The sequence below is a fragment of the Cebidichthys violaceus genome, unplaced genomic scaffold (assembly GCF_023349555.1).
Source record: "Cebidichthys violaceus isolate CVI_PGR_0920_01 unplaced genomic scaffold, fCebVio1.0.p SCAF_7, whole genome shotgun sequence".
In the NCBI taxonomy this organism is placed as follows: domain Eukaryota; kingdom Metazoa; phylum Chordata; class Actinopteri; order Perciformes; family Stichaeidae; genus Cebidichthys; species Cebidichthys violaceus.
Window position 1 is genome coordinate 2,598,620 of NW_027176927.1, and position 26,543 is coordinate 2,625,162.

At 42.5% G+C, this 26,543-nt stretch overlaps 1 protein-coding gene across 2 annotated transcripts; it reads left to right on the plus strand.

Annotated features, from left to right (window-relative positions):
• The first annotated feature begins 317 nt into the window (after positions 1–317).
• fhl3a (four and a half LIM domains 3a) lies at positions 318–26,543 on the plus strand. Of its 2 annotated transcripts, none has more exons than XM_068735862.1 (6): positions 318–557; positions 21,389–21,561; positions 22,548–22,722; positions 24,380–24,549; positions 24,667–24,853; positions 25,202–26,543. In XM_068735862.1, the coding sequence occupies exons 2-6, from the start codon at positions 21,406–21,408 to the stop codon at positions 25,351–25,353; spliced, it is 840 nt and encodes a 279-aa protein (XP_068591963.1). In that variant the 5' UTR covers positions 318–557; positions 21,389–21,405; the 3' UTR covers positions 25,354–26,543. The 2 variants fall into 2 exon arrangements, with proteins under 2 accessions (XP_068591963.1, XP_068591964.1); XM_068735863.1 differs by lacking the exon at positions 318–557 and adding an exon at positions 20,969–21,239.

The following is a 26,543-nucleotide window of genomic DNA, read 5'->3' on the forward strand; positions in this document are numbered from 1 at the left end:
TTGATTTACTGAAAGCTTATAAACTTCATTAACGAAGCTTAAAAGCAGGAAGCAGTCAACACTCAGAGATCTCATAAAAAAGCAGGCTCTGCCTTTCCACCAATACTCACCATTAAACACAGGCTGGTTGTTAGAATAGACTGAAAAATAAACGCGCACTACGGAGACAGAGGGCCCTGCTGGGAGCTCCCATCACTCCCTCCGCCGCCTGGACGTCTCTCTGGTCTCGTTTGAAGTCGCAGGAGGGAGGGAGGGAGGATTGCCTTTTTTTGGGGAGGGGGGGCGGGATCTTGTGACTCACCAGCAACTTCCTCAGTAGTAGGACAAATGTAGCCGGCAAACTGCATCACTCTCTGCCGCAGAGATTTTGACTACTGTCAGAAGAAACACACACAAAAGTTTTACAGCTGCCGAGCGACGCTGCTGAGCCGCCGGAGTAGCGACCTGCAGACTGATCCCGGTCCTGATCTGAGCGAGTGTCCGCTGACAGAGACAGGGAGGCGGCTTAGCGCTGTCAAGTTGCAGAAGGTGCCTCCAGACTTCAGACAGTACTCCTGGTAGGACTCCACTTTTTATTTATAACTATCGAGACTTTTTTACGTTGTCAGTGTCCGGCTCTTCGACCTCAGTGGGGGTTTAAGAATCAATGAAAACTCTTTTTACGTCAAATATTCGGGGATGGTTTATTTGATGGTAAAATAAACTAGTGTATCACCACACCTCATTTCAAGCATCATAATGATTGTGGTTATGGTTTTCCAATGAAAATGAATGGCATGAAGAATCACTGAAGTTTGTTAATTTCAAACATTGTGACAGCAACAGTATAACTATTTAAATATATAATGAATGGAAATAACAGCCTTTCATGTAATCATTTTCATATGTTTATTTGTATTATTATCAGCAGTAGTGGGAGTATGGTTGGTTGCACAGTAGTTATGATCTGTAAACATAATTTAACACCTTAAGATCATATTTTTTCTATACTTTGAACTATTGAGAGTTTCTGCTGCTGTTTAGTAAAACATCTGTGAGTGTAAAGATTAAAGCAGGCGTGGGCCTGACATTATGACAAGCCTTGATGCTTCACACCTTAGTCAAACATGCCGCCCGGGGAGTAAAGCCCTGACTAAAGAGGACCCACTTCCTGTGACAAGAGAGGGAGTCTGGACATTTTCAGTCTGCCTCTGTGTTTTTCTGCCTCCCGTGTTTATGTCTTTTTCTTCTCTTTTCTCTGCCACGCTAATCACAGTCTCACACCTGCACTCACGCTAGTATCCCATCGGTGGAGGAACAGACTGTATTATTGGGCCGTGTGACCCATTCAACTGTGTGGAGGAAGGATTAAGGAACAACTGTTGTGTCACAGAAGCTCCCAGCTGAGCGGCGTGTGAAGGCCTCAGAGAGCAAAGTCCCTCAAGCTAATCTTGTCTTTTCTTCGGCAGCAGGAAGTGGGATATGGCAGCGTGCATCTGGGAAGGGTGTGTCTGTGCTGCAGCTTCTAGATTTGTTTTGGCCGTACATCATCACATCACAGCGCATAGTAGTAGTAGAATCATCGTAGTGACGGCCGTTTGTTGTTCCACCTGTTGCGTCATCTGGGCGCAGTGGGCACGTTGGGAAAGTCAAGTGTTGGGACTTGCCAAAAGAGAATATTTGATCAAGATCTTACATGTTGTTTTGGGAATGTATCGTTTTGTGTAAAAGAAGTTCCAGTTGGAAAAACATTTGATGTTATGATACCTGACTTGGCTCTCAGACTTGTTAGAAACAGTAAAGTAATTTGGTTTTTAATATCTTATTAGACTTCTCAGTTCATTCTTAAGCATACAACAACATTTGCTTATTGCGCTGACAATATATTGACAGTCCTATAATTTAAGCGAACGCTATCACTCAAGTGAAGTCGTGTTTCCAGCCACCTTTTAGCTTTGTTTTGATCTCTACCAACCTCTGAGGGAAATATCTGTCTCTTAAGCTTCTGAATGCTCCACTATGTTCACCAGCTAACTGCTCGGCATGTATAGTACAGTGGATTTATCAGAGCTAATCTGCTGCTGCTGGAAGTGAGGTTGACCCGAGCAGTGGCACTGAATGAAAACAATACATTTGCAGGCCCTGAAAAAACAAAATAGTCTAATGAAAGATGCTAAAATGCTCTGTAGAGATAAGGAGAATTGAAGAGTTGGGTGATCATTGTTGTCACTATGAGCAAATCATTCCATGTTGTCATGTAGTCACTTGATACATTGTTAATGTACAAATATTGATCAGTGAAGCATTAATTGATCTTTAACATACAGAGATCCAGGCAGGTTTGATTTACAATGAAGGACTGAATAGAACGACTCTCAGTTCCTTAAACTATATGTCAAAGCCATCGCTAAAACTACGGCTTGAATAATGCAGATCTCTTTTCTGTCTGTTACTAGAGAATTCACACCTTTTAAAGGAATTTGAGCTCTTAGGCATCCCGCTGTGCTTTCACTGCTGACAAGATATTTTTACTCAAACCGTTTGTCACAGCAACAAGCAGAAATAATCCCCTTGCAGCCAAAAGCCAGTCATTCTGTCCCATTTCGCATCTGGAACGTTAGCCTTGACAGAGCCCACGGGCTGTATAATGTATTTGTTTGCTTTCTTCCCCTTCCTCGCTCCCTCTCTGCTCCATTGACCATGGTCACATTCTTCGGAGGTCTCAGTGTTTTCCAAAGGTTAGCCCCGCGTGGTGGTTGGACCTCGGCCAGCTCTAAACTGCAGCTAAATGACTCGGACTGGTTGTGGCTGGTTTTATGGGTTGGCATCATTTGAATCAAGGCCAATGATAATGATGGAGAACCGGCGGTCAAGTGTTTGCAGGTGGTTAGGGAGCAGAATTTAGATTTGTGTTCTTCTTTGGACATTGTGCAGCTGTCTGATCCGTGGTCTTTCGGAGGACACATTCTTCATTCAATCAGCAGGTTTTTACGTCCCAAACTGCTGGTCATATCTGATGATTTTTACTTTTTTTTAATGCTTCTTCTGCTTCTTTGTCTCTCTTATCATCAACTACTTGTTCACTTACTTTTTCTCTGTGTGTCTTTTTGCTAAACCTTTGAGAAGTTTAAGCACAGCATTTAGGGTGCATACCTTGTTTTCAACCTTGGCTCCAACCAGAAATAAACAATGCAACCCAATCCAGATTTTAGCTCTTCAGATTGATTAAAAAAAACAACATCACATCTGTGCTACATGTGAGACCAAGGACAATTAGAAGTCTTTCTGCTTTGGTGTTAACAGAATTTGTCTGGCTCCCACCTCTTCTTTGAACTGTATCAGTGAAAACCTGGGAAATCACATGGTTTTGGCTATGTATTTTCTCATAATTCAGACATTCTTTTCAGTTTGTTGCATGTGCGTCTCTGTGTCTTTCCCCCCTGGTATTCAGCACCCTCTTCAATAGGCTGTGGGGGCACGTGGCTGGCAGCAGGAGTGTGTCTGAATTCCCTGAATGGGAGGAAGTGACCTCAGGTTTCCTGTGTGGGGATAGCCAGGTGCTGGGGTGTTATTGTGAGGGGCGCAAGACTTCCTCCATGGATGCTTTGTTGGTAAACGTCTGAAACTTGATCCGCTGAGCCAGGGCCCCTGTGGGAGGTAATATGCCCCCCCCCCCTCTCTCACAATCCAGTCATCCTGCCTCCTCGCTCTCCTTCCCTCTCTTCTTTCTCATTCACTGTGCTCTCTCAGCGTTCACTCCATGTGAGACTTTATGTAAAGGGAACATAAACTTTATATAGGCAGCTCTGTAGTGTTAAAGGTAACTGACTCTGTGCTAATGGGGTAATTACATTCCTTTAGGGATACAATTACAGGTCTATACCTAGCACTTACCCGCTACCCTCAAAGGAAGTGCTGTTTTCAAAGGTAATACCAAATTGTAAGCACAGAAGTGCAGATGCCTCATAACTACACACTTATTAGTTTAATACAAACTAATAATATGTTATGAGAGAATGGGGCTATGCTTTGCATCTCTTGATTTACTTAATTTGGCATCTGTCTGTTATATTTATTACACATTAAATGAATGGTACCCCCTCTCTACCTTATCAGTGTTTTTTGCTCTGTTTCACATGAAACAGATGTTGTTTGGGTGCAGGGATCCTGTCGATTTACTGCTGCATCTTCACATTCGGTCATGTTGGGAGCTTGAGGAAAGGTGTGAGTCAGGCATGACTGTTTCCCTGCACCCTCGCCTTAAGGTAAGAGGGTAGGGTCATGCTCCAATGGAAGTGGATGGCATGTACATTTTCTCAGGAATTGATGCAAGGAATGCTATGATGCAAAACGTGGTTACCAACTCCACCATCATGTGCCTAACCTGATGCAATTTGTTCTTGGGAACAAGGTCCCACACAAACCTGTCCTAGAAACTCCCTCACCTTTGCTGTGGGTTCGAAGATTCATTGCCAAATAGTGTGCAAATCTATCTAGAATTGCCTAATGTTACTGCTTGCTCAATACAATGGCACCCATAAAAAGATGTTATTCTGGGTAAACGACGCAGTTCTACACGGGGAATAAATGTCGTGAAAGCCCATAAATAAGCATGACAGCTGGATATATTCAGTCAGCAAACTGGCCTCCAAAAGCAACTACCTAAGTCACATCAAGCAGCAGGGAGGAGGGAGGATTGAGAGGGAAAAGCACAAATTTGAAGTCTGCGGACAAATTGCAGTGGTTTTTATACAACCGGTAATGTGATGTGTATTATCAATTCATGTAACTAATGGTTATGTCGGGCTGTGGCTAATGGCTAAATCATAGGATAACCTATGGTTAATGGAGGCACTTGAGGAGAAGAATGTTGGGTGAGGAGAATTTTTCTGGTACGCAATTCAATAAGATGTTATTTCACCCTGATAAATCTCTGCTAAGAGAGATGACAAAGTAAAAGGCCAAGGTTTGCACTTCATACTGTTACACCACAGCTTTATATCTGGGATAAGAGAGGGATCTTCTGCTGGATAATGTTGTTATTGAGGGAATCACTGGTCCACTGACCTACAATTATCATGGCTTCTGTCAGAAGTGGATCACTATTACATTGCTTTATTTGCTTATTGTCGACTCAGTGAATAATTTGATACCAAAGTGTTGTGGTTGACTGACACCCCTACACCATGTGGCATCTTTGAGATGAAACCTCTAATGGACGTAAGCTTCAGTATGAGTCAGTCTGCAATCATTTAACAGCAACATAAGAAAGAACAGAGTGGTTTTATCTCTATGGGAGCAGCAATGTCGTCACCCTTCCCATTGGATGTTTTTGTACACTGGCTTAATTGGGCAATAATTTGAGGCCATTTGGCATGCAGTCTCTAACCACGCAGTGATACACAGCAGGTATTAAACAAGGCAACAATGCCTGAGGCTCAAAATGTCACCTTTCAAACCACAGTAAATACCTGAGAGACTGGGCCGTTAACAAAGTGTTTCTACACAACAACATGCTAGCAGGACTCTGTTCTCATAACAGATGTCTTGGAGGGGTAATTAAGCCTTGGCACTGTAAACATGCTTTGTTTGTTTCACCATGCCACCACTGCACCTCCACGTCCACCCACTGTTGCCGTGGTAGTTGTGTCTTTATATGGCAAGTAACTTCAGCTTGCCACAGTGCCAACTGCATTAGTGTTGATTGCTTCCCAGACATTTAATAGGGTTGGCTCCCACATCTGCAAAGAATGAACTCAGAATGACATAATGGCAGAGGAAGTGCAGTGATGAGAGTGTGGGTGTATGGCAAAGTGTCGCCGTTTAGCATGTGCATTTTTATTCAAATGTGCAGTGATGGTCTCTGCGTTGCATTACCGTCTTCCAGGGGTGAACCAGAAGGGCCGGACTTGTTGCAGTCACTCGTCCTGATTAGATGTGTATTATCTTGTCTCTGATAAAAACAAGACTGTTTATTTGGAGGGCAGCTGTGAGCGAGAGCATTCCCCTTGCTGAAAGTAAACATTGTTAAAACGCCTGCTATGCATGATGAAACTAGCGAGCGATCAAGAATGTGACTACTTATCCAGACTGTCTTACACTGTCGTCATTCTTTCCCGCGATGTCTTTTGCTTGCTAGTATTTACAGGCTCACACACACACACACACACACACACACACACACACACACACACACACACACACACACACACACACACTCTCTCACCCTCTCATTTTCATCTCTATGGCTCTGTTGGAAAGACAATGCTCTCTACAGAGACAGGCTTAGACAAGCCAGACACACTATGTACACTGTGGTGTGGATTTATGTCAGTCACTAGTGCGTAAATTGAACTGTATACGACATTGCACCTTTTTCAAAATACACAGAGAAGAGTGCACTTGGCACAAATTTTGAAAGCTGTCAAAGTTGCGTTGAATACGAGAAGGAAGCGGGCAGAATGTTTCTTGGCCTTCTTTTGCTTCCCTGTGTTCACTCACCTTGATGGGATAATAAATGGCCGTCGCACGGTGCATTGGAGGAGCCTTACATGGCAGAAAATATCCTTGGTGTGGCTATAAAAGGACCCCGGCTCCCCGATGAGATGATGACGCTGGTTTACGATAGAGGCGAGTAACAGAGAGCTAAGGAGGGATTTCTTGGCTTCTTCAGGTGAAGTTTTAAGAGCGAATGAAAGGATGAGGAGTGGCGCGAGTACACTATTATTGCCTGCGGGCGCATCTGTCAACAGGCTGTCACAGAAAGGCGTAATTGAAGACAAATGCAAGTCCCTACTGTGTTTAGTTCACTCTGTGTGTACTACCTCTCCATCTTGGGAAAGTTTCTGCTGGTGTGCAGAAACTATTTACCCTCATCGCAAGAAATGTACACAAGAGAAAGAACATGTTGTGACTCCCCCAAAGCATCCAGCATCAGCTCTCATTCACCTGATGTAATTGAAGTCCTCGAAAGTGGTGCAGTGAGAACATTACAGTGAAGTACTGCTTTGTTTGACAGCGTATTTATAACCAATAGATCATATTGAGCTCAGGATGTTTATAGTAATTGGACATAATTTAGTCCAGAAGGAGATCAGTGCATTTACAGTGAAACCAAATGTTTCACAGACCTCCAGATATGTTTTTTTTTGTTGCTTTGACTAGTATTTAGCTTAATCATCTGGTGTTTGAAGACCCTCTAGATAGAAAAGCATGGGGCTGTAGCCAGAGCTTTTTTTTCAACCAAGCTCCAAAGGTCTGCAGATGCAGCACTGGGCGTTGAGGTCATCCTCGGAAAAAATTTGAAATTCCTTTCCTTGCATTTTTCCAGTGCATTTATGTCCAGTCTATGCATCTGAGATATATGAAGCAAAAGACTAATAGTATATGTATTACCCAAAAATACATATTCAGTAAAAACTATTCTATTGAATGAACTAAAGATGTAAGTTTCCATAAATTCAGAAACCAATAAAGAATTCAAACATTTTAAAATATATTTTTACAGCGTGCTTAAGAAAATGCAGTCCTGTCATGCTTCTATTTTCTGGTTCCGAGATTACAAAAACACATATGCATAATCATAAATATACTTTATAGCATACAAAATAAAAAAAACGTTGTCTTTCTTCCACAGCTGGAAAAGCATATGGGTACAGTCAAGAGCCCTCGCTGCGCTGCATGTGGTTCTGCAATACATTTACAGATGGTACAGTGAAGTAGAAGAACAGTGACTTGGTGTACTTTTGTAGCAATTTCATTTCATTTGATGGGCAAAAATTACAGATGTCTGGACCTCATTGTCGTCAATGGTATCGTCAGCCTGAAAAGATAATTATTTTTGTGTCTATGGAAAATCTTTCATCCGGTCATTCAAAACCTTTTATCTTCTGAAGCATCACTGAAGAAACAACAGACACTCTGCACTTAATAATATTTTCAGTCAGGTGTATATTTCTCTTCTTAATGTTAACGATAGTGTGGTGTATTTAGTCTTATCTGAGCATTAAGAGTGCCTGTGTAGCTCTTGACATTTATTCCTAGAAATCAAGCCTTCTCTGTGATGCTGGTGAAATTGCGTGACAGATAGAGACGTCCATTACAAGTGGCAGCTTGATGTAGTGTATATGTCTCGGGCATTCGTCCAAACCACCTACAGAGATGGCGCTTGACCGCATGAGCAGCAGCGAGGAGCAAAATGTAACACATCTCTTCCACCAATCTATATGTACATGCTGTATAAATTCACATAAACTGTTACATGCAGACCCCAAAATATGCACAAGCTGTTCAAACAGGCGGCAGGCTGCTTGGGCATTAACAGTTTGTATACAAAATAAGTGCTGATATTAGTCATCTCATGAGCGAAAGAGAATTCCGATTTTGTTTCATTCCAATGCCATGAATTAACATGAATTGAAACCAGCTCAGAGCTAGAATGCAAGAACACTCGTTAACACCAGGTGTAAATAGGATCGAAGGTTTTCCCACCTCACTGAACGCTGCTCAGAGCTGTACATTCTGTTTACTCCAAGAGTCTGGCAAACATCACTAAGTTGTTTTCTTCTTTACTTTTCCTAAGGTCCACCATACGTTTGCAATTCTGTCAGTGCTTTAATGGGCCTAAACATTCAGCTTCAAACAGAACCACATCCAGTGTTGGCAATGGAAATTAGATCAATGGGTAAAATGGGGGCCAGACGGTGAGCAAAGCATAGCAGAGGGCCAATGACACAACCACCATGACTTCACTGTGGAAGCATTCAACCCCCCTTAAAAAACATCCCTCATCCTATCGCACGCTTCCTCAACACTGGAGAGGGGAAACTGTTTAAGGTTTAATGATTGCTGAAGGAAAAGTGTCCCACATTATGAGATGTCATGCTTGCGGTGATCTGTCAGGGGAGTATTACAGTGCCTCTGCACAACGCTGTTTGTAAGTTAGAGCCATGTTTCTTTTCACCTTCATCCACCAGTGCCACTGGATTATGCTAGTCCAATAATCAAGGCAGAGACATATACCCTGCTAATTTACACAATGCGTGACAGACATTTACACTTCCCTTGATGGATGAAGAGGCCGCGGAGCCGTTGTGCCTTCAACTAGCTGCCTCTCACTTTGTTTGTGTCTGTTTTGTGTTCAGCAGTGTTCCCGCATCCCTCGAAGCCAAGAATACTCCTGTAGCGAAGAGACGCAGGATAAAGGCAGAATGAGGTCGGACAAGAGTCGGCCGAGAGTTGTGGTTATTAGATTGCAAGAGATAGACAGGTCTGCTTGGGAAGCAACATAATTCAACTACGCTATCAGTGTTTACCAAAGCACCTGTTCTCACGTCGTCCCTCCATTTAACAACCGCAGCAGGGACTTTGCATTTTATCACTGATAATGAATTAGGTGGGGAAGATGAATGGTGTTTTGCATGGCTGCATGATAAAGAGATCCCAGCGTGTGACACTGGGAGATAAGGACCTGACGGATTGCAGCTTTGCTCTGGCAAAGTCGAGAAACTAGCTATAGGATTTCTGAACTTGCAGCTCTTCTCGAGACTTAAATGAACCTCAGATAAATCCGCTGGGACCCATTGTCTACCAAAGGGAGTATTGCTTTTTGATACCAGCGCTAATCGGTTTTGGGCGAGTACATGTTTACATCTATCGCTACAACTCCACCGCTCCGTTGTTCTTCTGCTACGATTGATTTCTACATGACCTGCTAACCGCCAGTGTACCACACAAACAAATGCAACTCTCCTGGCGGTGTGGGTGGATGCAAAATCTCAAGTAACGCACGAAGGCTCAAGGTCTCGGTGAACCTTGGCTGGAAAGACAGCGGAGAAAAAGAGAAAGGGTAGGTGGGTGAGCGTCTGGGGGACGTGGAGGGTGGAGGCAGTCTTGGGATGCATGGCAGCATGATTTATGGACACCTTTGAAGTGAGCTCATTTCAGCCACACAGCCTGCCTGCTGCATTTCAGAGCAGGGACCTTCTCCTGGCGGTACGGCGAGGGGGGATAAATGGCCCTTAGGTCACCAACCTCCACTAGCGTACCACTCACATATGCACTTCCTGATTATGTGGCAATTCATCAGTGTGTGTTTGGTTTCCAACAAGCCAAAATGAGCTGCCAGGGCATCCAATGGACTCGTGACTCCCTCCTCAGTGACCTATTTAGAGGTCAAAGCAAACAGGGAGAGTGACATAGAGGAAAAGGAGGTGGTCCCTCTCTGGGATCATACAAATTGGGTCAAGAGAGATATGTTCCTACAGAGTCCAGCTACTTTTCTTTTTTTTGCTGCAGTATGCAGAATTATCAGGGGGAATTTATAGTATCTTCAGTACAGTCTGAATGGAAACTGATTTTTACTTTGCCGTTTAAATCTCTCGCCCCAGTAGTCTCACCAATGATGACATCATTGTTTGAATAAGTAGAGCTTCCATCTTCTGTTCTGCTGGTGAGGGTTGAGGAGTAAGGCGGGTGGCTTGGCAATAGTCAGTCCCAGTGCCTCAGTCTGGTTTGAATTAATCATCTACTCGATGTGTTTGGATCGTCACAACCAAGATATTTCTACTTTGTTTGAAACTAATTTCCTAAATACATCAAATTGTTTGATCTTATCAGCTTCATTCAGAGCAGAAAAGCCGGGGATTGTGAATATGAGCAGTAATTACACTCGGGGGGGAAGTCCCCACAAAGGGACTAAAACAAACTGAGGGTGTGTGTATGCAGCTGCTCACTATGTCTGCTCTTCCTGCACAAGTCACCCATTGTCCCCCAGTTTGGCTGCAGTGTTTATTTTTTGTTTGATCCCTCTATCTACCCCCAGCTTTGTGTGTTCGTATGTGCGTGTGCACACTACTGTAGGTGTGTTACTCCTCATGCACATGGCTGCAGGTGTGCCTGTGTCTCTGCAACTTTGTCCTTCTGCAGGACTGTGTCAGTGTCTGCACACATAATACGCCTGCTTTTTTCATTGTGACTGTGTGTTTGCAAATGTGTGTGACCGACGTTCTGAGAAGTCCCAGAGATGTCTCTGTTTGGGGTAAAAGGAAGTGTGTGTGTGTGTGTGTGTGTGTGTGTGTGTTCATACTGACTTGGACATCCTCATTGTTATCGACCCAACACTAGTGATAAGGGTCGTTGCCCAGTAGGAAATGAACCCGCGTTTGGTTCTCACAGCACATACCAGAGTAAAGGAAGAAGACATTGTGATTTTATGACAGGAAAATGGTGCACAAGGATGTTTCAGAGGTCAACTCACATTATCACGTCTATCTTTAGATCTCTGGTTTTATGCTGTGGGATTTTACTGTGTGGTGATTTAAAATACCCATATAATAGTATACATTTAACTGTATGAACTGGTGAACTGTCAAATTTTTTAAAGATAAGTTTGACCTGATTTTCTACATCTGCGTTACAGGTCCCACTGTAGAAATAGCAGGGGAGTCTATCATCTGCCTGAGTGATCTAACTTTGGAATGTATTAATATCTGATATCTGAGGTCCCTGATAGGTTCAATATTTTTCATAGCACATCACATCAATTTTTCACATTGCCACAATAAAACGCTGGGTTGTACCCTCAGTCAGTGCTGCGCAGGATGAAACGAGAGCTGAGCATCACTGCCAAGAGGTTTATGGTCCAGGGGAATGAGGGCACTGTTTACACGTTGCCTTGGAGATGTGTCTGAGAAGGGAAAAAATGGCTGTATATACTGGAAATGACTTCATGGATGTCCGTCCCAGTATTTCACAATTGGCAGGCACCCCTCAATTTTCTAAGAAAACGTAATACTTTTTTATTTTTTCATATGAACCCGTCTTCTCAGGGTTACAGAATCAGACAGGAAGAGAGGTGAGTATTTTGGTCTCTTCGTAGGAGATGATTCATGCAGCCGACATGAATGTAGATTGTTCTTACTGCTTATTTTGTATATTACCCATGAAAGCCATACAATGATTGGAAACATCCACCTGCTTATAACAACATGCTGAATATTCATGTCTGGGGATGTTGGGATGTATGCGTGAACAAATACCAGTCTTGTCTGGGCATTAACCTCAGGGTCAGGTGCCATCACTGCAGCCACGAGCCGCAAGTCTGAATGAGTTATAAATAATTGCTAGCAGTTGTGGGTGTGTTCTGCACAGTTGTGTGTGGCATGCTTAGATTGCTGAGTGTGCTGCCTGTGAAACCTTATCCCAGCTCCTTGATGTCCTGGCTGGTTGCGCTGACTCAGCAACATTAGGAGACCACCTGGGAATGACCAGTCTGCCGGAGCCATTTTGTGTCTTTTGGTTTGCAGTTAGCCTTGGTCCTCAATCCCTGTGGTTTAGCCACGGAGGTAGTGCTTGAACAGCAGTTGTCACGTTTACGTCACCAATGATGATGCAGTCATTATCATCACGCTTCCTGGGCTTTTAACCTTTTAACGAGTTGATTTTAAAGTATATAGACATACTATAAAACGTATTAGTTAATTGTAAAATTAATTGTAACCAGAATGAATTGTCTTTACATTCAAAGAAGAAAAAGTATCAGCGGAGCTAAAGAGTCAGAATATGTGGGGTAGTTTCCTCATTCAACATTTTTTTTTATCTTCCGAAAAAGAAAATTGTTTGTTTTCTTTAATTTTTCTATGAATGTCCAGCAACATGAGTGAACAGTGCACTAGTTGGTTAGGTTTAGGAAAAGATCGTGGTTTGGGTTATTAGAACTACGGATGTGCCGTTACCTAAGTGTGGAAGTTACGTGACAACCAAGTCGACATTGACTTCGCTTAGGACACAAACAGCTCCTCCCCTTGGTGAGAATCTGGCGTTGTTGGACCCACCTGTCCACTCCAATCTCCTCCCTATGCTGACTTTATAGTGCGTCACCTGTCCTGGCTCAAGATTACATGGGCTGTATACAAGTAATAGTGCTCTACTTTTCATAACATTGTATCAGAACAGCCTGATCCCTGATAGACTTTGCTCACATACGTATCCATAATAATTGAATCTCCTTGGGTCCTGTTTCTTTATTTCAGTTTTTGAGATCTAAATCCTTACCATGAGAGGAGAGTGAAATTCCTCATTTTCCACTGACTGTATTTGGGCTTGTGTCAAGGCCGCAAAACTGTATAACATGCACTTCTACCAAAGTTCAACAATAAAGATAGCCATAGCTCAAATACAAGAAAAAGAGAAAAGTCCATGACCGATTTTCTATCATATAGAAAGCAGAAATGACAAAGTCAAAGCATCCTCATTCCTCCATTATCAGATTTCATGGTCCAGAACGCCAAAGCAACAGCTCAAAGGCACGTCCCTCAAATCCATATTGGGACCCGTGTAAATCAAAGGAGGCCAGGTTGGCCTCTACATCTCTTGTCTCTGACAGTTTAAAGCAGTTTGTTTTATTTATAGGAACGGCTCAGAGGTAATTTTCCATTGTGGCGACTTGCGAGACATTTGCTGTGTCTGCCTGGCCTGTAGCAAAGGCACAAAGACACATACAAGAGTTGATATTTCTGTTTTGCCACTGAAGATATTGCATCAGAAGGGCTCTTTCCGTTCCCCCTCTGGAGGTCGGTCTTGTGAAAACAACATCCTCTCCAGGGGCTTGCAAACCAGTAACTGAATCACCCAGCTTGCAAGTGAAAGTACCCTGACCTCACTATGCATGCCTCTCACTCTACTCAGATATGAATGGAGCCTCGGCTGTGTTACACATGTTAAGTGCAGTATGTGTGTAAGCCAGGGTGCTTTCAAATTGAATACATTTATTTAAACAACAGCTCCACAGTCCTCTGCAAAACAAAGCAGGTGTCAAAACTGAGATGGGTCTCCACTGAACAGTGGAGGCTTCAGATTTCAAAGGGATGCCCTACCCCTTGGATCACAGGATAATGGACGACAGGGAGGATGTGAAGATATCAGGATAATGACTACAATGTCCATTTTTGGGCACAAATCTGCCCTGGGAAATGCTGGAGTAAAGGGGTCCCTGGGATTGTTGGCCATGTTTGTTCAAAGACAAATAATATACTCGTCCTCTCATACAGAGGCCTTAGAACAACCCCACTCAACTTATTTAGTCTAAAAGAAAAAGGCAACTTAGTCTAGGATCTTTTTTTAGCACTTTTCTCAGTTTTCCTTATACAGTAGGCTTATCTTTGTGGCGGTGCAGTTTTGTTCAGCAAGCATCGGTTTTTAATCTTTTTGTTGTCTATTGGATGTTTATCACACGCTCTCTTTAACTCCGTTGTTTCTGCATTCCTTACCTTCCTCTGCTCTCACCACACTGTTTACCGACTCAGAGCGTATCCAAAGATCAGCAAGCAGACTGTCAAGATTTTTTTTTGTTCTTGCTTGCTTTCAAGATTTGCTTTCTCCTTTCTCACTCTCGCTCCAGTTTTCCCTCTGCCATCTAAACATTTACCGGCAAATACCGGCACAGAGCGAGCGAGAGCGAGAGAAAAAAAAAAAGACAACCTTTCTTGCATTCTCCAGGCAATGACTCTCCAAACCCTCCCCTGGCACACAGGAGTTGACTGCATAGTTTCCCCAATGCAAACCAGATGTGAAGCACTAATGTATGGCAGCATTTTTTTTTTGTTCTTCAAAGGAAGACAAATGTAGGCCAAAAATGTAGTCTCCTGGTCACCCAGAGACACAGTGATACAAAAATAAATTCAGATTCATTCCTGAGTTCCAAACTTTCCCTCATGGTGGTTGGGACAGTACTGTATGATTTAAAATAATTGCAACGTTATTGTTTGGTGTTGGTGGCGTATTGTGGAACATTGGGATTGAGACAGGCCTGTGGAAGGGGACCGTTGAGTTGTGACAATTGCATTTTCAGCTGCTCTCGCCTTCAGAAAGCGTTGCCATCCATATGCACATGGAGTCCTCCTTGCTAGCACGTCCTCAAGTTTCTGTGTGCCAAGTAACTGTCAGATTATGACAAATGTATGTTTTAGGTATAACCAAACATCTGTCAGTGCAGGCTTGTGCTCTGCTTTTGTTTATCTTTTTGTACACATTTAAATCACCATGTTAAATCCTTTTAATAATTGAGTCCAGAAGGTTTGACGTACAGTTTACTTGCTGCTTTGCTCTAATGCTGCAGTGCATGCTGCACAACAGAATCAAGGCTAATATTAGAAGACATCAAGTCGTATCCCCACACGAGCATGGTCATTAAAAGCTGCCAAGGAGGGACAAATTACAAAGGCCATGGTGACATTTTATGCTGCAGGTAGTCATTTTCCTCCTTTATGTTTACGATGTTGGCTTTCATTTGAGCCCTCTGCTCTGTCCCACTCCACACCAAGCGGTCTTTAAACGCTCAGGGACAATAACAGGTTAGCGTTCCAGTGTCTGGTCCTGCAGCCTGTACTGTATCTTCAAGTCTGACCCAGTTTCCCACAGAGAAGCGGTCTCAGGTGCCTCCGGACCAACCCCCCACTCCTACTCCCCTCTGCCCTGCCACAGCTTGTTCATTGATGTTCAAAAAAAAAGAAGAAAAGTCAGTAAATGAAGCTGTTCTCCGTAGCTCCGTGCTTAAAGGCTCATGTAGTGTCCTGAGGATGTGGGTGGCCAAGGTTCTCCTCTCATGCAAGACGGAGAGATTACAGAAATGACAACACTCATATGTGGAGCCACTGGTTGTTTTCCAACTTCATCTGAACATCCGCTGAGTGCTGACCCCATCGTATAAATGATGACCGCACATTGCTCAAAGCCGTAAATGTCACGATGATGACTGCATCATTTTGTTTTTCTGGCTTGGAATCAGTGTCACGACCACACTGAACAGCATGGTGCTTTATTAAACTGACATTTTTTTATGATCTTTAAGTAAGCAAAATTCTTTCTCAACATCAGAATTCAACAGTTTTTTTGTTGTTGTTCTATGTGCGTAACCAGTACTTGTAAGCTTGTTTAAATAAGGACATCTGTTTGTGAGTGAGCCGCTGCATTATCTCTCCTTCATGAGCAATTTCCTCCTCTTCCTGTGATAAGATTCATTGCCTCTGTGTGACGTTTCGATTACTGCACTTCATTTATCTGATGCACACCAAACTTTAGACAAATATATAACTATGAATATATAAATATGATTTAATAATTCAATGTCCAACTTCTGTGTTTTATTGTTTATTTATTGACCTGACTGGATGTGACTAGTTGTCCATGCACACATTTACTCATGTTGATGTGATTCAGCTTGTGCTGTGCCTAGTTTCACACAATATGTGGATCTGGAAGCTTCTCCCAGAGGACCTGACCTCGGTTTCCCGTCCCTTGAAGAAAAACATGAATGTAATCCCTCTGACATTGTGTCACAAACATACGTTCTGGACCATTAAAAAAGTCTTGTGCAATTCATGCCTTTGTCTTTTCACATTAGTCACCAAATGGAAAAGTCTTCCACGGTCATGAGGCGCTGGAATAAATAAGATCAGACGACTTCTCCATCAGGCTCATTTCAAGTGGCCTCTGGACGAAGACACAAATGAACTATTCTGAAGTGTGTTTTTGACATTGTACTTTATTTTTGATACGCTCAACCAGGCCCTCAAATGATATAGTCAAGTGTCCAGTGCTGTAATTTTTCTACATCTCAAAGCCAGCCAAGGAGCTTTACTGTCTCTGGAAGATGTCCAGGCACCAGACAGAAGGCGATGTGGTGGTATGTGTTTATCCAAACGCAGCCGTCTCACTATTTTCCTCTAATTTGATTTAAGACGTTTAGGATTCTAAATTGTCACCTTTCTTCTTTTTTTTCCCCTTTCTCTTTCTCTCTCATCTCTTGTCCTACTGATTTCTCCTCCGTTCCTTCATCGCTCCCTCTGGGACCTGTATAAATAGGAATCATCAACACACTCCTTTCTCTGTTTGCGGACAAAAGATCAAACAGTTAAAGGTGACTGAGTGGCTTTGTAGCCGCCACTTTCTTAAAGTAAATCAGACCTTACTATGCACATTAACATCCACACTTGTTAAAGCATCCACTTGGACATCAAAGCACACTAGTCACAATGGACCTATAAACACAGACCTAACAGTTGCCCTGGTAGTGAAATGGTTTCCGACTAACTGTATTGCTTGCAGACCTCATTCTACAGCAGTTGCCCACTTGGTAATAATTCAAACCGTTTTGAAAATGTGTCATGCATCATTGCCGGACTGAGTCATGATGTCTTATCAGGGTGGATACAGTTGCACCACTTCCGCTACGTGACTTTCTTGTGTCAGAGATATGACATTATTATATTGTCCCCTGCAATATCATAGCCACACTGTGTGTTTTGTTGTTGTTGTTGTAAGAAAAGGAAAAAAAACAACAGAGTTAGCTGTTGTCCCTTATTGACAAGATGTCAACAAGTGACAAAAACAACAGCTGCTCCACTGATATTAAGTGTATGGACTAGTGGAACATCCTCATCATGTAGCTGAAACTCAAAATGTTAATTGAGATGTTGCTCGATGCAATATTACAATATAACAATAGAACATCAATTATTATAGACACAAGCTGATCCACAATAGGTGCCTGCAGATCTTTTAACTAGACATTTAGAGTCTTTTACATGACATTCCAACCCTTGTGAGCATTTTCAGTGCCATTAATGAATTGCATTTCACAATACATGTTCTCTATTTAGCTTATACACCATAGTGAAATATTCTTCTCCTCTAGTGTAAAGAAGAGCTTAACGGTTCTGAGAGACATTAAGGAAGAAGACATTTTATAGTTGACTTTGTTGTCATTGTGCTTGCAGCCATCCGCCCACTGCGGTCAAGATGATCTCCCTCCTCTGTTGATGTAACATGATGTCATATGATTTGTCTAGTCTTAGTAATCAGGTATTTTAAAAGCAGATTCTAATTATGCATGGCAGGGAAAGAGGGTAAGGAACTGGCAGCTCGTTCCCAGCAGGCTGTGCGGACTGATCATTTGGAATCAACCGGAGCGTAAGTAAAGTTTGGTCTGGGGATTAACAGGCCTGCCTGTGGGACCGGCCTGGACAGGGCAACAGCATACAGCCTGCTTGCTAACACTGGTCTGTTGCTCTGTGGTGTCTCACTATTGGCCCTGAACTTCACCCCTGTATGTCACCCTGTGACATACAGGGGTGAGGGCTGTGATGAGTAGAACGTTGCCTTGTTCTTCAGCTATCTTTTAGTCTGATGTGTAAAAACAAATGAAAAGTCTAAATGCCTGCTTGCAGAAAATAAGTTCATCACATCGCACAACATCTAGTACGAGGATAATATCCGACCAGCAGGTATTATCTTGCTTATACCATGGCCACTTTCCAACAAAATGCCATATATAACCAGAAAATATGAGTCATTAATTAACACACACAATTCATTTTGATCGTGCTTTTCTCTTTGACAAAAATAAAAGATATATAGTTTAAGAGCGGCAGAGTTTGTGTGGTTTTCATTAAGCCTTAGTGGTGGGCGTAAAATTGTAAAGTTTGTCCGTAAAGGAAACAACCGCAGCAAATTCATCCATCTGCTTTGGATATACTTGCTTTTGGCAAACAGACTGATCGACTGACCGATCAGAAGGTCATTGTAAGGCCTTTCATCCAGCAGACTACAGACTTGCAGTGGTTAGGAAAACCACATGAAGTCATTAAAACTGACCCATATAGCTGCATTAAATAATACACATTTTCTCTCAGAGGAACTCTGAATGGAATGCACTGTTGTCTATATTAAATAGAGATCAACACTTTGTGCTGCAATACCATAAATAAACTCAGTAGAATTGTCTCGATCATTGTCTTGTGTGGGGGCAGTGGTGATTTCCTTGAAACCCACATTTTTTCCCAGGGGGCTGAATTCAGTCACAGCTCTGGTATTTGGGAACAGTATTAGCCCAGAGCAGGGTTTTTAGTCACTGGGTTCTGGACATGAAGGAGATGGACCTCTTCTGGGAAGTTGGCATATACAGTAGCAGTCAGATATAAAGCCCTGTGAGAACTGGCCTCTGGACTGAAGTTCATTGTGACCCAGATCCCCTCTCTTCTCTTCTCTTCTCTTCTCTTCTCTTCTCTTCTCTCTTCAATTTGGCATTGTGGGTTTTGGGTCAGCGGTTACTCTATGCAGTCACATCTTAGTCCATCGCCCGGAGGGGTCAGTGCAGTGATGTCATGCCCCTCTCTGTGAGAGCCTGTGCCAACAGGAGTTGATGTCAGGCTCTGCATTGGCCACTCAAACACTGATACTCAAAGTTACAAGTCAAAGTACAAGCCTCTCGTCTGTTTTCTAAAGGATTACATATTTATGTATCGGGCTTTGGATCCCATCTGTGTTTTATTTAGTTCTCCTTTACCTGATTGCTGGCAAACTAGTCATTTTTGCTCAAACATCCCCCTGGAGACCATAAAAACACTTGTCGCGAAGGAAATATTGCAACCAGGGACACCCTGAGTGATCCATCTCAGGTACAGGGACGTTGGCTAGTTAGACATCTGCATTTGAGATGTTTCATGACCTACTTTCCGCAGCCTTTCAGTATGTGGATATGTGGATGATACATGTGAATTTGGGGAGGGCAATAAACAGCTGCCTGATTTGCTTTGGAAATTAAAGTTGACATCAGACGTCATAGCACTGGCCTCCCGGCGTTGTGAGTCATGCCCCGTCTCGTTCTCTTACCTGGCAAGCAAACGCAGCGCATACCTACTAGCACTGCAGATAGCATTAAGGTCACAGTGCTCGTTTTCAGCTCTTTACTTTGTTGATCTAATCTTGAGGTTGTGGTTACGTGGGCTGATGGCAACGTCTGAAGAATACTGTGTCAAGCGAACAGAAATGTAAGTTAAAACGCTGACTCGGCACCTTGCTGTACATTACACAGGCCAACCGCAGCTGCTTATTCTGATCTTTTGCCCTAACCCCCTGATGGATACTATAACATGAGACAAAAGATGCTAAAGATGTATCCATTCAGTCATTAGATAGAAAGATATGGCTGCCCAGTGATGCAAGCCAGTGTACACACGTGTCTGCAGGGCCGTCGAGCATTTAGACTTTGTAATTTATGTCTCACGGTCATCGAAGGGTGCTGAGAGCGTCTCTCTGTTGTGTTAGCAAAACAGCCTGTCGCTGGGTTAAATATGAAGACTGTGAGCAGGTGAAGTCTGTTGGGTCTTGACTTTCTCACCCCGACTCATTAAGAGCTTTTGTCTCGCAAAGGGCTGAGACAGACGAAACACGAGAGTCTGGGACTAATGTTTTCTTTGATGACGGATCTTGTGTGATTTGGCTTTTAGTCTTTGTTCCCTTTTTCCGTGTCGCCCTGTGTTTTAGTGTGTTCGCATGTCTCCTGCGTGCTTTGTGTAAATGATGGTTGTGCACTTGCGTAGGTGGACTTTTTGTTTGGTGTGTAAGACAGGCAGCACAGGGCCAGTTTGCAGTTTGATTGATTAATATATCAGATTATTATTACTGGGTGGTGGGAATGAATAGCCAGCTGTGCACCGTGCCAGGGGGCCGTATCACTTATCACTGGGCTTTCCTCCAGCCATGCTGTAATGTTTTGGCAACCTGATATTGTTGCCATAATGCTCTCACAATATTATTCTGTCACTTTGTTGTGTGCTCAGTCATGATGGAGGAGCCTATCGCGCGGTGAGCACCGTGTACTTTGACAGTACACCTTCTTGTGTGTGTATATGCACGTTACTGTAGGTGCGTCTTTATGCTGACAGGAAGCCACTTTTTAGGGAGTCATGTTCAAACAGCTTCAAGTGTCTGTGCTTTTGACACACGCTAACACTCACAAACGCTTCATGGGGTTTCTGTATCTGTTGGTGGTCCACGCTCTACTCGCCGAATACATTCTTGACTCATACATATTTACAGGTGTGTATGATGTACAGCCCACTCAGTCATGAGAGAAGTTGTTCAGTTTTGCATTCGTGCTTTGATCTTCATGTTGCAAATTCTGAGCGCTCGACAGCGACAGGAGAGAGTTCTGGTAGTTACCGAGAGAAAGCAAAGTGACAGCTCCCTCTCTTGTCCCCTCCCTCCGCATCAGCCACACTTTCATCACACGGCAATAAAAGTTAATGGGCATTTTGTGCTGCCTCTCTTGTCGCTCTGCCACTCTCTTTTTCCACTTGCTCCCACTTGCACGCCGTGTTTTGTTTGAGCTAAGCTTCATCGCTGGTACAAGCCAAAGTATTTACAGCGTAAATATTGGCAGAGAAATTCTACACTGACATCTAACTGCTGAGCCGGAAAAGGTGACTGAATCATTCCTCAAGACTCTCTCCCCTTTTCTTCCCCTCCTCTATTGTCTCACCCCTTTGTTCTTTTCTTCATCTCGTTTGGATTCGTTGGCATTTGTTGTCTTTTTTTTTCTTTTAATGTTGCTCTCCATTCTTTGTTTCAGGTTTACAGAAAATTACAATGGCTGACAGTTTTGACTGTGACAACTGCAAGGAGTCCTTGTACGGCCGCAAGTACATCCAGTCAGACAACAGTCCCTACTGCATCCCCTGTTACGACAGCCGGTTCTCAAACACATGCGATGAGTGCAAGGAGCTGATCGGCCATGACGCAAGGGTAAGGCATCTTTATTGACATGATCAGACATGTAATCATTTATCTGCTGCTCAACAGTAACATGTGGAGATCATACAGAATTCAAATTGCAACACCACCATTTTTGTGATTTGATTAAAAGAAAAACATTACATGTTACTTAAAAAATTCTGGAAACATACATTTTCTATAATACATGCCCAGAGGAATGAACCGCTCACGTGACCTTTGTCTTTGCACAGTTTGAGCCAGATGTTAGAAGTTGAAACAAATATAAAGCCCCAATTAGGTTTAAGCCATTTTTTACCATGTTTTAAAATTGCCTTGGATCTCTATAAGAGAAGTTACGTCATTTAATGATGCATAATTCATGCTAAATGAGGCGTGTTCTATATATTTTGAGTGGCAAGACACAGTAAAGGCTAATATAACATGCAATTATACAGACAATTTACACTAAATCCACATAAGCCAACGGGCTAATTTTGTCTAAGATTGTAAAAATGCAGCATGAGGGACCGTCTCCCTCTTCCCCACAATCAAGTTAAAATGTAATCTTGCCTTAATGGAAAACACTAACATGAAGTGGATCATTTAAGACTGACATACGCTGCTTAGTGGAGTTTACAGAGTGGGGCATGATACAGTGCTTAGTAGTTTACTTAGCTAAGGAGGCCAATGAGTTCTCAACACCCTCATGGGCTGTGGGTGAAAAATAAAGCCAACATTCTCTTGGCTCAGTGCCCTTCAGACAAGCAATTCAAAATCCTTGTGAGGAGCAGAATCATGCTCAAAAGTGCAGTACATTCTGTACATGTACACACGCAGTGTAACCAAGTACTTGACCTTATGTCAGTTTGACCGACACCAATCAATCCAGAAACCTTTGTTGGCGTTAAATCTTGCAGTTTCTTGTTTGCTGTAAAACATGAAAACCAATTTGAAAGACTGATAATAATTAATGTAATTAAAATGTCTTGTTGGCTCCTCTTGTTCTCTCATGCCAGGAGCTCTTCTACGAGGACCGGCATTATCACGAGCACTGCTTCCGCTGTTTCCGCTGCGATCGCTCGTTGGCGGATGAGCCTTTCACCAGCCAGGATGACGCGCTGCTCTGCAATGACTGCTACTGCAATGAGTTCTCCTCCAAGTGTGTGGCCTGCGACAAAGTCGTCATGCCAGGTAAAGGTGCCAGAAATATGTGCATAGAGAAATTTGGGTGTTGAGATATAAGGCTCATCCCATCTGTGCTCTCTGAATGACTCTTTTTCCAACTACATTGTGTTTCTTTGGACGTGAACGAGCTTAGCTTAAAATCTAAGAAGCGAGAGTTGATTTAAATAAAATTATAATGAAAAAGGGAGTGACATACCTTGCGTATAATGCATTTGACAGTGCCATATATTATGGTACATCACTCACCCACTAAGCATTAGTCTCGTTGTCACACATTTTATTTTCCATGTCGTATACAAATTCAAATTTTAAGATAGATAGGCAAATGACTTTGGAAAATGATGACATGACAAATTCCAGGAAGCAGGGACAGTTGGAAAGTATAATGTAACAAGCAGATATAGAAAGGAAAGATGTTTTAGAAAAAAAGAGGGAGAAAAGAAAGAGACAGAGGGTCCAGGATTTAGCAGCAGCAGCCAGGGCTGAATTTGACAGAGTAATTGCCAGTCGGCTTGACTTGTTGTCTGTAAGCCAGATCCCCGGGGCTGGTCGGCTGCCAGCAGACTGATGATAACAAGAGATAAGTCAGTCAGATATTCCAGCGCCCCTGTAGCAGCTTACACAGTCCCCTATACTTCTACTGTAAGTAATCTTATGTTTTCTTATCAAGATCACACATTTGCATTATAGCTTGTAGAGTTATGCTCAGGTGAGTCACCTTGAGAGGGAAACAAATAGTTTTTGAGAGTGATGTTGTCAAAGATATCTTAACTAGGAAATATCCGGGGGTTTAGTAGTATACTGTGCAGTACTGCAAACTGTTGAGCATCCCTGTTTCACCAAAAATTCAGACGCACAATTCATGAAAGTGTTGCCTCTCCGCCAACAAAAGAACGAACACATACAAAAATATGTTCACCCTCGAAACAGAGAGACACACTTCTCTTTGTTTAACAGCTGAAGTTGAACAGCTGAAGTTGTTAATGTCGGTGACGGAAGGAGGGAAGAAACTTAATACCAACGCCATGTAAATGGACCTAAGATTGTTGGTTTTTTTGTGCATGCGTAACCTGTACCTATTTAGCATTGCGGCTTGTTTGTTTTTATTCTATTTATCAAATACCTAACTGCTAATCTTGTCCTCCACTGTAATTCCTGTAAGTTTATAACATGGGATGTTTTTTTCAGGGGACTTTTTCAGATTTTGAGACACAGCCTCAGCACACAGCCTGAAGCAGTGAAACGATAGCATTTAATGTCAGCTCCACTTGAATTACTGCGTCACCATAGAATACACCAACCAGTATAATAAAAAGCTCAACAGCCAAGGGATAAAAGAAATGGCATTATCCCTTTCTGTACGGCCTGCCGCCAGTTTCCAGCAGTAGGAAAGAAGTATGGGGCCTGTGGTATTATGATTTAAAATGAAATAAATCTTAGAGAAACAAAATGAGTTTTATATGCCTTCAAGCAAGTGTATCATTTCATAGTTCAATAAAATTACCACCAAAAAACCCAAAATGGCCATAACAATCCTAAGAAGGACGGCAAAAGATGCATTCTACACAAAAACTTAAGTCTCCCTCTGCTCTCTTTCAATCTTTCCATCCGTCTTTCTCTTTTTCTTTCTCTGCCTCCTGTCATCACTCGTTCTCTCTGCTAGGTACGAGGAAGTTGGAGTATGGAGGCTCTACATGGCACGAGGGCTGCTTCATCTGTCACAGCTGCGAACAGCCAATTGGCTCGAAGTCTTTCATCCCTGACAAGGATGAACACTACTGCGTGTCCTGCTATGAGGACAAGTTCGCCCCGCGCTGCACACGCTGTGAAAAGGTCAGTAAAGGTATCAAAAGAATTCCCACTGACCCTCGCGCGGTAGTCAAACAAGAAAGTCAGGAACATATATTTTAGAAGTGAATTAAAAGGATCTTTGACCTCTCTCATTTTCAGACCCTGGCTAAAGGTGGTGTGACCTATCGGGACGAGCCGTGGCATAAGGAGTGTTTCGTGTGCACCAGCTGCAAGACACAGCTGGCGGGTCAACACTTCACCTCCCGAGAAGAGAGCCCCTACTGCCTCAAGTGCTTTGGCAGCCTGTATGCCAAGAAGTGCGAGGCCTGCAGCAAACCAATCACAGGCAAGATTTCATCACTATGTTCTACACGATAATATTGATTTGTGCTTTACCGCACTTTTGATATTGGGTTCGGGTTAAACACTAAAAATAGACTGACTCTAAGGTTGGCAGCCATTTGTGCGCAACCTTTTTAACTCAGATTTTTGCTTATTTAGTCATGGATATCAGCGTTACAAAGAAACAATTTGAAGCCAAGTCTTCAGAGGCTTTGAATTTTCAAACTCAATATACATCAAAAAAAAAAAGTTTTCCCAATAGCTATGTTTTGAAGCATGCATGATTTGCTGAATTCAAAGTCAGCCCTCTAAAGCTCAACATAGTTTGATCTCAATGCTCTTCTTGTTCTAGGTTTTGGAGGAGGGAAGTACATCTCGTTTGAGGATCGCCAGTGGCATCAGGCATGCTTCACCTGCTCCCAGTGCTCTGCTTCACTGGTGGGCACCGGCTTTTTCCCTGATGGTGACAGGATCCTGTGCCGCGACTGCAACAGCAACCTATAGAGCAGTCATTTACCGCATTCTCACCCATCCCATGACTTACCTTTCACCCTTCGTCACAGCATTTCAAGAATCCCAAGTCATTACCGAGGAAGGTAACGCAGGCTAACAAATGCTGCCTCTCAGGTTGTTTGTATATAAAGAGATCAGTTCCTTGTGGTCCCTGATTTTCATCCACGAGTTAGTGCTGCATTGTTTCAATGAACCACCACAAAGATGTCCTCTTATAACAAAAAGGTTAATGATTTTATACAACAAAGTTCATGGAGTGCCTTAAGAATAACATTACTTATATGTTATGTACTATTGAACCAAAGAAATGCAAAATGCTAGTCACTTTGCAAAACAAAGTCTGTCATATTTTTTATAAAATAGTTGCCACTTCAGGTAGAGATCAGGCTCTGAGGACAAGACACAGAACACTGCTACAGTACAGTATGTAAATCTCACAGTCTGTATTTCAAAGTAGGGTGGAGGTACTGTTTGTTTGTTTTAATGTTCTTATAACTGCAGTTTTAAGCATTTTAATTACAATATGTCAGAGAGTAAAAACAAGGAGAAAACGTGGAAAAGCTTTGCTAATTATGCTTTCAGTGAGGTAGTCAGTTTATGGTAGTATGATCATTAAAGTCCTTTGCACTTTTGATAAGATATTCTCTTGCTACCATGTTATGTGCACATAAAAACACACTAAAAAACATGGCACACAGACCACTTTTTTGTTATCTGTATCTGCTTTTGTTGAACTTTGCAATGACACATACATATTCATCTTGTTTCTGTCTTTTTTTTAAATTTTGTTGTAATGAATCTTTTTTTTTATCACCGTTGCTCAAAGAGCCAGCATTTAACCCCAAAGAAGCTGAAATGAAATGCCGTTGTGTATTGCAGGAGTATGCATGCCATGATTTGCGTCAATAATTATTTTGTTGCTCTAAACACTGTTAGTGTTCTGTTTTTTTTCATTGTTAGTTTGTAACATGTATGTGAAAAGTTATTTTCTCTTCATTATTTCAGCTTTGATGCTGGTGAGTCAGAGTTGGCAAATATAACTTTTAAGATGGAAAATACGACATTGAGGCGATAACAGTATGAACTTACTGTAAAAAAAAATTATGATAATTGATACGGCTAAATACTACATGAGTAGTTTTATTTGTGAAGTGCTTTTAAATAAATGTACACTGACTGAT

What these genes read in the sequence shown, in the direction of transcription:
- fhl3a (XM_068735862.1), top strand. Translation starts at nt 21,406, where the DNA reads ATGGCTGACAGTTTTGACTGTGACAACTGCAAGGAGTCCTTGTACGGC. An exon ending in GCTGCACACGCTGTGAAAAG is followed by an intron (nt 24,550 to 24,666) that starts GTCAGTAAAGGT and finishes TCTCATTTTCAG; the next exon opens with ACCCTGGCTAAAGGTGGTGT. An exon ending in CTGCAGCAAACCAATCACAG is followed by an intron (nt 24,854 to 25,201) that starts GCAAGATTTCAT and finishes TTCTTGTTCTAG; the next exon opens with GTTTTGGAGGAGGGAAGTAC.